This window comes from Pseudophryne corroboree, chromosome 6, assembly GCF_028390025.1.
Source record: "Pseudophryne corroboree isolate aPseCor3 chromosome 6, aPseCor3.hap2, whole genome shotgun sequence".
Taxonomy (NCBI): Eukaryota; Metazoa; Chordata; class Amphibia; order Anura; family Myobatrachidae; genus Pseudophryne; species Pseudophryne corroboree.
The window spans coordinates 456,335,471-456,349,152 of NC_086449.1; the positions used below are offsets into that span (position 1 = coordinate 456,335,471).

Genomic DNA, 13,682 nt, shown 5'->3' on the forward strand with positions numbered 1-13,682 from the left:
TGCCACACTCCGCCAGAGTCATACATCGGGGAGAAGTGGTATCAGTGCACATAACGTGTGCTGATACCACTTCTCCCCCATAATGGACAATCATACATTGGGGCCACAGACCCCTTAGATATAAAATAGGTGGAATGTTGGTAGCTTGAAATAGGGAGTGCAAAGTGCAAAAATGAAGGGTGTGCAATTATTATTTCTCTAACGTCCTAGTGGATGCTGGGGACTCCGTAAGGACCATGGGGAATAGACGGGCTCCGCAGGAGACATGGGCACTTTAAGAAAGAATTTAGATTCTGGTGTGCTCTGGCTCCTCCCTCTATGTCCCTCCTCCAGACCTCAGTTTGAATCTTTGCCCGGACGAGCTGGGTGCTGTTCAGTGAGCTCTCCTGAGCTTGCTGTAAGAAAGTATTTTGTTAGGTTTTTTTATTTTCAGGGAGCTCTGCTGGCAACAGACTCCCTGCATCGTGGGACAGAGGGGAGAGAAGCAGCCCTACTCTCTGAAGATAGGTCCTGCTTCTTAGGCTACTGGACACCATTAGCTCCAGAGGGATCGTACACAGGATCACACCCTCGTCGTCCGATCCCAGAGCCGCGCCGCCGTCCCCCTCGCAGAGCCGGAAGACAGAAGCCGGGTGAGCATAAGAAGCAAGAAGACTTCGAAATCGGCGGCAGAAGACTCCAGTCTTCACTGAGGAAGCGCACAGCACTGCAGCTGTGCGCCATTGCTCCCACACACACCTCACATACTCCGGTCACTGTAAGGGTGCAGGGCGCAGGGGGGGGGGCACCCTGGGCAGCAATTGGAACCTCTTTGGCAAAAGTTTAGCATATATACAGTTGGGCACTGTATATATGTATGAGCCCCCGCCAAGAAAATGTATATTTAAGCGGGACAGAAGCCCGCCGTCGAGGGGGCGGGACTTCTTCCTCAGCACTCACCAGCGCCATGTTTTTTCTCCACAGCACCGCTGAGAGGAAGCTCCCCAGCCTCTCCCCTGCAGATACACGGTAGAAGAGGGTAAAAAGAGAGGGGGGGGGGGCACATAATTAGGCGCAAAAATCATTATAAACAGCAGCTACTGGGTTAACATTAAGTTACTGTGTTATTCCTGGGTTAATAGCGCTGGGGTGTGTGCTGGCATACTCTCTCTCTGTCTCTCCAAAGGGCCTTGTGGGGGAATTGTCTTCAGATGAGCATTCCCTGAGTGTGTGGTGTGTCGGTACGTGTGTGTCGACATGTCTGAGGTAAAAGGCTCCCCTAAGGAGGAGATGGAGCAAATATGTGTGAGAGGGGTGTCTCCGTCGACAACGCCGACACCTGTTTGGATATGTGTAATTAAGTGCTAAGGTGAATTTATTGCACAAAAGATTAGAGAACAGACAGGGAATCTACCCATGTCTGTCCCTATGTCGCAGAGACCTTCAGAGTCTCTCAATGTTCACTATCCAAAATAATAGACACTGATATCGACACGGAGTCTGACTCCAGTGTCGACTACGATAATGCAAAGTTACAGCCAAAATGGCAGGAAAGTATTCAATATATGATTATTGTAATAAAAGATGATTTGCATATCACTGGTGACTCATCTGTCCCTGACACAAGGGTACACATGTTTAAGGGGAAGAAAGCTGAGGTAAATTTCCCTCCTCTCATGATGAAAAAGAGCGGGAATCTCCAGACAAGAGACTGCAGTTTCCCACAAAGAATTCTCAGGGAATATCCTTCCCCTACTAGGGCCAGGATACGATGGGAATCTTCCCCTAGGGTGTCACGTTTGCCCAAAAGGTAGCCCTGACTTAACAGCTATCCTCAGGGATCCTGCGGATAGCGTACACATTCTGGTACACTACTCAGACCGGCGATTGTGTCGGCATGGGTTTATAGCGCTGTAGCAGCGTGGACAGGTACCTTATCAGCAGAGATTGAGACCCTAGTATGTATATATATATATATATATATATATATATGTATATATATATAGATATATATATTAAAGATGCTGTCTTAAGATATATATATATATATATATATATATATATATATATATATATAAACATGCCCAAAGAGGCATTAGTCTACTGGGTACTAGAGTCAACGCTATGTCGATTTCTGCTTGACGTGTCCTGTAGATATGCAATGGACAGGTGATGCCGACTTAAGAGGCATATGGAAGGCTAAGGATTTTGTGGAGAAGGGATCTCGGACCTGGTCTCCACAGCTATGGTGTTACGCACACCAGTGCTAACAGGAGTATACCGGTGTATGAACAGAGAGGAAAGCGAAGCAAACGAACTCACAGACAGTATAACATAACATACACAGGAGGTGATGGAATAACTAATAAACACAAAGTGAACGGAGAAGCCCAAAGGCTCAGGTGGGTGTCTCCCTAGTGTCAGGAATGCTCAGATGGAATAGAGCGGACAATGAAGCAAGGTGTAGTGATTTAACATGTGGAGCACCTGAAATTATGTTGCTAAGAGCAACAGAAAAAACCCCAAAGGGTTACCAACAGGTGTGGGAATAAACTCCTTGGTCAGAGATAGAAATATAGACACAAGGAGAGTATCCACAATCCTAACCCCCACTTGCAGGGCACAGGTTCAGCTTACTGCCACTAAACTGACACCTGGACGCCCTGCACAGTGAGGGAGGATTAAGCAAGCAGGTCTGAGAGTACAGCCGCAAACCTGCTGGATTCACAGAATAGCAAAAGAACCCCAGCAGGTCAAACAACTGACTCCAGTCGTACTGCTAGGTCCGGATTGGCAGAATGAAGTACCGAATCCCAAGGCCTATTCGCAGTAAGCAACAAATACAAAGTCACACAGTACTAGCTAACTCTCTGGAACTGACTAACAAACAAAGATTCAGCAGCATTTGCCTAGCCTGAGAGGATGGTTTATATAGCAGGTGCTGTCCACGCCCCACTCAGACCTCACAGACTGTGAGCACAAAACCAGTGCCGGATTCCCTGCCGTGCACAGAGCCTGTAACCTCTACACAGTAAAAACCCGGACCGGAGTATCAGCTGCGCTCAGGTTACTTCGCTAACACTTGCCTCCCGGTTGCCATGGCGACGTGGCAGCACAGAGCAGGAGATCCTAACAGTACCCCCCCTCTGACGAGGGGTCAAAGAACCCCTACCACCGGGTTTATCGGGGAACTGCGAGAAGAAAGAGCGTATCAGTCTGGGGGCATGAAGATCACAACTGCGCACCCACGACCGCTCCTCCGGGCCATACCCCTTCCAGTGCACCAAAAATGACAGCCGACCCCGAACCATCTTGGAGTCAAGAACCCTTTCAACCACAAACTCCCTCTGACCCCGTATCAGAAGAGGAGAAGGTCTTCCACTGGAAGAAGGATTACTAACCGCCAGTTTTAAAAGGTAACAATGAAATGTTTTATTGATACCCAATGAACGGGGCAGATCTAACTGAAATGCCACCAGATTGATAACCCTGGTGATCTTATAAGGGCCGATGAACCGGGGGCCTAACTTATGAGATGGCTGTCTCAACTTCAAATTCTTGGTGGACAACCAGACGAAGTCTCCTAATTTGAAGCTGCAGGGTCTTCTCCGCTTATCAAAAACCCTTTTGGTCACTAATGACACAGACACAAGGGCTTTCTTCACTTTCCTCCAAATACCCCTAAGGACCGAAACAACAGACGAACCACCAGGCGTGGAATCCAGGGGGTCAAAAGAATTGGCCTTAGGATGATGCCCATACACACAAAGGGAGAGATCCCTGTAGCAGAGTGAGCCGCGTTGTTATAGGCAAACTCCGCCATGGACAGATGAGCAACCCAGTCAGTATGACACTTGGAGACATAACACCTGAGGAACTGCTCCAAGGACTGGTTCACCCTCTCAGTCTGCCCATTAGACTGTGGATGGTAGCCTGACGACAAGCTCACAGAAATCTGGAGATCAGAACAAAATGCCCTCCAGAATTTGGCCACAAACTGGGATCCACGGTCAGAGACCACATCAAGTGGCAACCCGTGGAGGCGCACAACATGCTGCATAAATAACTCAGACAGGCGTCTGGCCGATGGCAACCCAACCAGTGGAACGAAATGCGCCATCTTCGAAAACCTGTCAGCGACAACCCAAATGGCTGTCATCCCCGAGGATTTGGGCAAGTCCACCACAAAATCCATGGAAATGTGGGTCCATGGCTTAGACGGAATAGAGAGTGGATGTAATGGGCCGACAGGAACCCCTCTAGGAGTTTTATTTCGGGCACAAACGTCACATGCCCGAACCCACTGATCCACATCCCTAGCCACCGAGGGCCACCACACCGCCCTAGACAGCAACTCCCGAGTTCTGGCAATACCCGGATGCCCTGCCGACCTCTTGGCATGGAATTCCAGGAACACTCGCTGTCTTAACCTAGGAGGCACAAACAAGAGACCTACCGGAAGGTCTGGAGGAGCCTGCTCCTGTGCTCTAAGGACTAATGACAAGAGGTCCTGGGTAATGCCCACTTTAATACATGATGGGGACACAATGGGCAATGGCTCCTCGGTGGTCTCTTGAACTGGAGCAAAACTCAGCGAGAGCGCATCAGCCTTGATGTTTTTTGACCCCGGGCTATATGTTATCCAAAAATTAAAGCGAGCAAAAAACAAAGCCCATCGTGCCTGCCTGGCATTGAGCCGCTTCGCTGACTCTGAATATGCCAGATTCTTATGGTCGGTGAGAATTGAGACCACAAACTTAGCCCCCTCAAGCCAGTGTCTCCACTCCCCGAGTGCATCCTTTATAGCCAACAATTCCCGGTTACCCACATCATAATTCATCTCGGCAGATGAAAATTTGAAAATTTACGGGAAAAGTAAGCACAGGGATGAAGGCGATTATCAGACACCCCCATCTGAGAGAGCACTGCCCCAATACCTATCTCAGAGGCATCCACTTCTACCACAAAAGGACGCTCTGGATCTGGGTGTCGCAGCACTTTGGCCGAGACAAATGCCCTTTTGAGACGGGCAAAGGCCGCTTTGGCCTCACAAGACCAGTGAGCAACATCCGCCCCTTTCTTAGTGAGTGCCACCAAGGGGGCCACTATAGACGAAAATCCAGCGATAAACCGTCTATAAAAATTCGCAAAGCCCAGAAAACGCTGAAGCGCCTTCAAACTAGTGGGCTGCACCCAATCCAGGACTGCCTGTACCTTAGAACCCTCCATTTGGAAACCTTCTGAGGAGATAATATACCCTAGAAATGCGATTTGCTGGACTTCAAACTCGCACTTCTCCAGCTTCGCCCCAAGCTGGTGGTCTCTGAGTTTCTGGAGGACTAAGCGTACATGCTTCCGATGTTCCTCCAGGGAATGAGAGAAGATTAGGATGTCATCTAGATAAACAACTAAGAATCTATCCAAATATTCCCTGAGCACATAGTTCATGAATTCCTGGAAGACTGCCGGGGCATTAGAGAGCCCAAAAGGCATCACCAAATATTCATAATGCCCTGAGTGGGTATTAAAGGCAGTCTTCCATTCATCCCCCTCTCTTATTCGGATTAGATTGTAAGCACCGCGTAGGTCAATCTTAGAAAAAATGGTGGCAGTACGAAGCTGGTCAAACAAAACCGAGATGAGAGGCAGTGGGTACGAGTTTTTAATCGTGATACGGTTCAATTCCCTGAAGTCGATGCAGGGTTGCAACGAACCGTCCTTTTTACCCACGAAAAAGAACCCCGACCCAACTGGGGACTGTGAGGGTCTGATAAATCCCTTAGCCAAGTTCTCCTGAATGTACTCTGCCATAGCCTGAGTCTCAGGACGTGACAGGGAGTACAACCTGCTCTTGGGAAGCTTAGCATCCGGCAACAAATCAATGGCACGGTCATAGGTGCGATGGGGAGGTAGTACCTCCGCAACTTTTTTGGAGAACACATCCGCAAAATCTGCATAACATCCTGGCAATCTTAGCTGCGAGAGCCTGACTGGAAGGCTCAAGCAACTCCTGAAACAATCACTACCCCAACTAAGAATCTCCCCAGAGACCCAGTCAAATTGAGGGTTATGGGCCCTTAACCAGGGTAACCCCAAAACCAATGGGGCAAAAGAACAGACAGTCACATAAAAAGACAATTTTTCAGAGTGTGTGGCTCCAATAAACAAAGGAATTTGGCTGGTGCAGGAGGTAATTTTACCCTGGGACAATGGTTCCCCGTTTAACCCACAGATCTCAATCTCTGATGCCAAAGGTACTGAGGGAACAGAGTGTTCCAGGGCGAATTGACGGTCCATGAAAATCCATCGGCCCCACTGTCAACAAAGGCCTCAGTCTTGACAGTTTGACCGAGGATCTCCAAAGTCACCGGAATGAGAAAAGTCTTTTTGGGAAATTCTGACTTCTGGCCTGACAGGATATTTCCCATCACCCTCAGGCCCTGAAGTTTTCCGGTTTTTCTGTGCATGATACTACAACATGACCTTTATTCCCACAGTACAAACACAAACCCTGCTGTCTCCTCCGCGTCTTCTCACGCGAGGAGAGGCGGGTAGCCCCAATCTGCATAGGCTCCTCGGAATATTCCTCAGAGTCTGAGGTTCCCTTGGGAAAAAAGGAAACTGCGGTCTCCCTTTCAAGCCTACGCTCTCTCAACCGTCTATCCACCCGGATGGATAACTGCATGAGCTGATCTAAGCTATCAGGCGAGGGATATTGTACCAGTTGGTCCTTTATCTGGTCAGAAAGGCCCCTTCGGTACTGGTTTCTCAGGGCTGGGTCATTCCACTGGGTATCATGAGCCAACCACCGAAACTCCGTACTATAAACCTCAGCTGGCCGTCGCCCTTGCTTAAGAACCGTAATCTGAGCCTCGGCTGAAGCCATCTTGTCAGGGTCATCATACAAAATGCCCAGTGCCGTAAAAAAAGCATCAACACTTTTAAGCGACGGACAGTCAGGCTGTAACCCATATGCACAGACCTGTGGGTCTCCTTGTAGCAAGGAAATCACCATGCCCACCCGCTGAATCTCCGACCCAGAAGACTGGGGCCTAAGCCTGAAATATAGCTTACAGCTCTCCTTGAAACAAAAGAACTGTGAGCAATCTCCAGAAAAACGATCCGGGAGATTTACTTTCGTCTCCTTAACCCCTGAACTTGCCGCTGCTGCTGCGGGAGCTCCGCTAGCGGCCTGCGGGGTGTTCATTTTAATGGACATCTCATTAAATTGTCGAGTCAGGACCTGCACCTGATCGACCACCTGTTGCAAAGTATTTTGAGGGGTATGCTCCATATTCCCACAAAATTTCAACAGGAGTAGGGCTGCTGAATATGTTACGCACACCAGTGCTAACAGGAGTATACTGGTGTATGAACAGAGAGGGAAGCGAAGCAAACGAACTCACAGACAGTATAACATAACATACACAGGAGGTGATGGAATAACTAATAAACACAAAGTGAACGGAGAAGCCCAAAGGCTCAGGAATTGGGTGTCTCCCTAGTGTCAGGAATGCTCAGATGGAATAGAGCGGACAATGAAGCGAGGTGTAGTGATTTAACATGTGGAGCACCTGAAATTATGTTGCTAAGAGCAACAGAAAAAACCCCAAAGGGTTACCAACGGGTGTGGGAATAAACTCCTTGGTCAGAGATAGAAATATAGACACAAGGGGAGTATCCACAATCCTAACCCCCACTTGCAGGGCACAGGTTCAGCTTACTGCCACTAAACTGACACCTGGACGCCCTGCACAGTGAGGGAGGATTAAGCAAGCAGGTCTGAGAGTACAGCCGCAAACCTGCTGGGTTCACAGAATAGCAAAAGAACCCCAGCAGGTCAAACAACTGACTCCAGTCGTACTGCTAGGTCTGGATTGGCAGAATGAAGTACCGAATCCCAAGGCCTATTCGCAGTAAGCAGCAAGTAAATACAAAGTCACACAGTACTAGCTAACTCTCTGGAACTGACTAACAAACAAAGATTCAGCAGCATTTGCCTAGCCTGAAGGGATGGTTTATATAGCAGGTGCTGTCCACGCCCCACTCAGACCTCACAGACTGTGAGCACAAAACCAGCGCCGGATTCCCTGCCGTGCACAGAGCCTGTAACCACTACACAGTAAAAACCCGGACCGGAGTATCAGCTGCGCTCAGGTTACTTCGCTAACACTTGCCTCCCGGTTGCCATGGCGACGTGGCAGCACAGAGCAGGAGATCCTAACATATGGCTGGTAATTCTGATCTTTTGCCTTATATTCCTGCACAGCCTAGGAAAGCACAACATTATCAAATGCAGCCTTTCGATCAGAAAGAAACAAGAAAGTCCGAGGTACGTCATTTCTTACCAGAGGCAGGGGCAGATGAAAGAAGCTGCACAACACAGCTAGTTCCCAGGAACAGAAGTCCTCCCCGGCCTCTACAAAATCCAGCGCATGTCGCTGGGGCTCCACAGGCGGAGCTAGGCCCGGTGGGGGCACGTCTTCGTAATTTCAGCCACAAGTGGGTTCGCTCCCTGTTGGATCCCTGGGCAATAGATATTGTGTCTCACGGATACTAGCTGGGCTTTGAGGAGATGTCCCCTCACAGACGGCCCTGCCGGCTTCCCCCTACGAGAGGGAAATAGTGTTAACTGCAATTCACAAATTGTATCTTCAACAGGTGGTGGTCAAGGTTCCCCTCCTTCAACAAGGAGGGGGTTATTATTCAACCATGTTGTAGTCCCGAAACCGGACGGTTCGGTCAGACCCATATTGAATTTAAAATCCCTGAACATATACCTGAAAGGGTTCAAGTTCAAGATGGAATCGCTAAGAGCGGTCATCGCAAGCCTGAAAGGGGGAGATTTTATGGTGTCTCTGGACATAAAGGAGGCATACCTTCATGTCCCCATTTATCCACCTCATCAGGCGTACCTCAGATTTGCGGTACAGGATTGTCATTACCAATTTCAGACGTTGCCGTTGGTCTCTCCACGGCCCCGAGAATCTTCACCAAGGTAATGGCGGAAATGATGGTGCTCCTGCGGAAGCAAGGTGTCACAATTGTCCCATACTGGGACGATCTCCTCATAAAAGCGAGATCAAGAGAGCAGTTGCTGAACAGCGTATCACTTTCTCTGGAAGTGTAATGGCAACACGGCTGGATTCTAAATATTCCAAAGTCGCAGTTGGTTCCTACGGCTCATCTGCCTTTACTAGGCATGTTTCTAGACACAGACCAGAAAAGGGTTTATCTCCCGATAGAGAGAGCTCAGGAGCTCATGACACTGGTCAGGAACCTGTTAAAACCAAAACAGGTGTCAGTGCATCACTGCACTCGAGTACTGGGAAGGATGGTGGCATCATACGAGGCCATTCCCTTCGGCAGGTTCCATGCGAGGACCTTTCAATGGGACTTACTGGACAAGTGGTCCGGATCACATCTTCAGATGCATCGGTTAATCACCCTATCCCCCAGGGCCAGGGTGTCTCTCCTGTGGTGGCTGCAGAGTGCTCACCTTTTCGACGGCCGCAGATTCGGCATTCAGGACTGGATCCTGGTGACCACGGATGCAAGCCTCCGAGGGTGGGGAGCAGTCACACAGGGAAAAAAGTTCCAAGGTCTGTGGGTAAGTCAGGAGACTTGCCTTCACATCAACATCCTGGAACTAAGGGCCGTATACAACGCCCTACGTCAAGCGGAGACCCTGCTTCGCGACCAACCGGTTCTGATTCAGTCAGAAGCCACCAGAATTCTTCGCTGGGCGGAGAATCACGTAAGCGCACTGTCAGCAGTGTTCATCCCGGGAGTGGACAACTGGGAAGCAGACTTCCTCAGCAGGCACGACCTCCACCCGGGAGAGTGGGGACTTCATCAAGAAGTCTTCACGCAGATTGCAAGTCGGTGGGAACTGCCACAGGTGGACATGATGGCATCCCGCCTCAACAAAAAGCTACAGAGGTATTGCGCCAGGTCATGAGACCCTCAGGCGATAGCTGTGGATGCACTGGTGACACCGTGGGTGTTCCAGTCGGTCTATGTATTTCCTCCTCTTCCTCTCATACCCAAGGTGCTGAGGATAATAAAAAAAAGAGGAGTGAGAACAATTCTCATTGTTCCAGATTGGCCACGAAGGACCTGGTATCCAGATCTGCAAGAAATGCTCACAGAGGACACGTGGCCTCTTCCTCTAAGACAGGACCTGTTGCAACAGGGGCCCTGTCGGTTCCAAGACTTACCGCGGCTGCGTTTGACGGCATGGCGGTTGAACGCCGGATCCTAGCAGAAAAGGGCATTTCGGACGAGGTCATTCCTACGCGGATAAAGGCTAGGAAGGTCGTGACAGCTAAACATTATCACCGTATATGGCGAAAATATGTTTCTTGGTGTGAGGCCAGGAATGCTCCTACAGAGGAATTCCAGCTGGGCCGTTTCCTTCACTTCCTACAGTCAGGAGTGAATTTGGGCCTTAAATTGGGTTCCATTAAGGTCCAGATTTCGGCCCTACCAGAAGTTCAGACGTTGGTAAAGGGGAGTGCTGCATATTCAGCCTCCTTTTGTGCCTCCAGTGGCACCTTGGGATCTTAACGTGGTGTTAAGTTTCCTGAAATCACACTGGTTTGAACCACTTAAAGCGGTGGTAAAGCGGTGGAGTTAAAATATCTCACGTGGAAAGTGGTCGTGCTATTAGCCTTGGCTTCGGCTAGGCGTGTGTCAGAATTAGCGGCTTTGTCACATAAAAGCCCCTATCTGGTTTTCCATATGGATAGAGCAGAATTGCGGACCCGTCCACAAGTTCTGTCAAAAGTGGTGTCATCTTTTCATATGAACCAACCTATTGTGGTGCCTGTGGCTACTCGTGACTTGGAGGATTCCGAGTTACTGGATGTGGTCAGGGCTTTGAAGGTTTATGTAGCCAGAACGGCTAGAGTCAGGAAAACAGAGTCACTGTTTATCCTGTATGCATCCAACAAGCTGGGTGCTCCTGCTTCAAAGCAAACTATTGCTCGCTGGATCTGTAACACGATTCAGCAGGCTCATTCTGCGGCTGGATTGCCGCTGCCAAAATCAGTTAAAGCCCATTCCACTAGGAAGGTGGGCTCTTCTTGGGCGGCTGCCCGAGGGGTCTCGGCATTACAACTATGCCGAGCTGCTACTTGGTCAGGTTCAAACACTTTTGCAAAGTTCTACAAGTTTGATACCCTGGCTGAGGAGGACCTATTGTTTGCTCAATCGGTGCTGCAGAGTCATCCGCACTCTCCCGCCCGTTTGGGAGCTTTGGTATAATCCCCATGGTCCTTACGGAGTCCCCAGCATCCACTAGGACGTTAGAGAAAATAAGATTTTACTTACCGGTAAATCTATTTCTCGTAGTCCGTAGTGGATGCTGGGCGCCCGTCCCAAGTGCGGACTTTTTCTGCAATACTTGTATATAGTTATTGCCGCAATAAGGGCTATGTTATTGTTGCATCAGGGTTGAACTGATGCTCTGTTGTTGTTCATACTGTTGACTAGGTAAGTTTATCACAAGTTATACGGTGTGATTGGTGTGGCTGGTATGAGTCTTGCCCTGGATTTCCAAAATCCTTTCCTTGTACTGTCAGCTCTTCCGGGCACAGTTTCTCTAACTTAGGTCTGGAGGAGGGACATAGAGGGAGGAGCCAGAGCACACCAGAATCTAAATTCTTTCTTAAAGTACCCATGTCTCCTGCGGAGCCCGTCTATTCCCCATGGTCCTTACGGAGTCCCCAGCATCCACTACGGACTGCGAGAAATAGATTTACCGGTAAGTAAAATCTTATTTTTTTTAGATGGAGACAGAGTTTACAGAATTAAATTACAAGACCCTCACTTTAGTCACTATATACAACAAGCAGGTGTTGACGTCATAAGTTACTACCACTCTGATTTTCAACAAAACACATATTACTAGGTAGGTTAAGTATAAAAAAGTCCAACTTTAGAGTAGCCAATAAACTAGTATCCTTAACAAAAACTGGTGAAAAAATGCAACTTAACAGTGCTGGAGCAGCAGTCAGAAAGTTCTCATTTCTGTGTGCAGGCTTAAATCTCATATGTGCCAGATCCCAGTGGTAAATTCTCAGGACCATACAAGCACACATTGATGACAAAAACGAACCAGTTAGCTTCTGTTCCTTATGTAGACTTTGCTGCCAGTCGGAAACCCTGTAACCAGGGAAATGCACTACATGCAATGACCATGTAGACGGTGATTTATTTGGCCAAATAACTAGATTTTAATTCATGTGACCATCTTTGGTAAGTAAGAAATCAGGCTGTCATTGTGTGATCCTTGCTGAGAGTACATGGTGACCTATTGTAGGAGGGTGGGGCTCCTCAGATGTCAGTTAAATACAACAAAGAATAATTTAAGACACATACTAACCCTTATTCTCTTTTGCATATTACATACAGTATTAGTAGTTCATTCACTTAGTTATATACACAGTATATAGGTAGTGAAAGAGTTGAGAAATGATAATAGTGCTGAGTAAACTGATTGTAATGTGCTCTCCAGCTTCCCACATTTCATGTAAAAATACCAGAAAGTAGTAAAGCATATAATAATGCACAGACTGGCTGTTGTCAGAAATATATTCTCCAAACAGTCACTATGTGGAGGATGTATATGGTCAGAATGGGGAAAAAAAGACACTGATAAAAAGGATTTAAATTGGATTTTTTTCTCTTTCTTTTTCAACAGATGCATCAAAATCGACAAAAATTCTTGAGAAAGAAAACCATCCGTTATCTGAGAGTTGTGGAGATGTTTCAGTCTCGGGAACATTTCTCACATGTGGAAGTCACTTGGTGAGCACAGCAGTTTCCACATCAAGCGTTACACTCAGCCAGCTCAAGCATGAGCCAATGGCTGTATTCAACCGTAACCCCACTCACCCTTTACTCCACATTAGCACTTTATATGAGGGCAGCGATGAAAATGTCACAACTCTGATAGATAGGGATCAATCCTCTCCTGACCCAGCAGAGATCATTTCAGTCATACCACCAAAGCAAGTCATGTTGGGCCCCTATGAAGAGTCTAGGGCCATAATAACTTCAGTAGATTACTAGATGTAATAGCTACATCACGCCACCATGCAAACTCACTGCATGAGCATGGAAAATGAAGTTATCTTCTAAATATGCAAGCAGCATCATTATAACAAGCTTTTTCCCACTATCGGGAGGTCTGTGACTCTTCCATGTTGACAGCTGTGTAAAGCACAAATTACATTGATTCTATTAGATAGAGCAGCATGACACTAGTCTGCATACAAGCTTGGTGGGATATCCATCTTTGACAGTAATAAGTGATTAATGCTATAAACAGCGCTCCTCCAATTAATACAGGACAGACATCTGAGTGAGCGCTAGTAAAATAACTGCAGCGTTAATTGATATTTGTGTTTGCCATAATTCAGTGGCAAATAAATTACGTTTTGTTTAGGTGGGACCTTAAATTTAATAACCCTTTAACCTTGCTTGCGGTATTGCATTACTGATAATTATTGCAATTAATCTGAAGGGTTTGTTGCAATTATCAAATTAAAAAGCAATATTTTAACATAGCATTAATAACATACACAGCTAATACATATACAGTAGGTAAGATTTATTTACATTGTATTTTTATATCATTATTCTGAAAAACATGGAGCAGATGTACTAAGACTTGGAGAGACATAACATATCAACCA

General features: G+C 47.6%; 1 protein-coding gene across 1 annotated transcript in view; it reads left to right on the forward strand.

The window, feature by feature from the left end:
* Positions 1–13,465, forward strand: part of PANX2 (pannexin 2) — a 136,039-nt gene extending 122,574 nt beyond the window's left edge. Inside the window, exon 4 of the mRNA XM_063927145.1 lies at positions 12,686–13,465. Within this exon, the coding sequence (XP_063783215.1) occupies positions 12,686–13,056 (371 nt within the window). The 3' untranslated portion in view covers positions 13,057–13,465. The remainder of the gene's footprint in view (positions 1–12,685) is intronic.
* Positions 13,466–13,682: the final 217 nt, after the last annotated feature.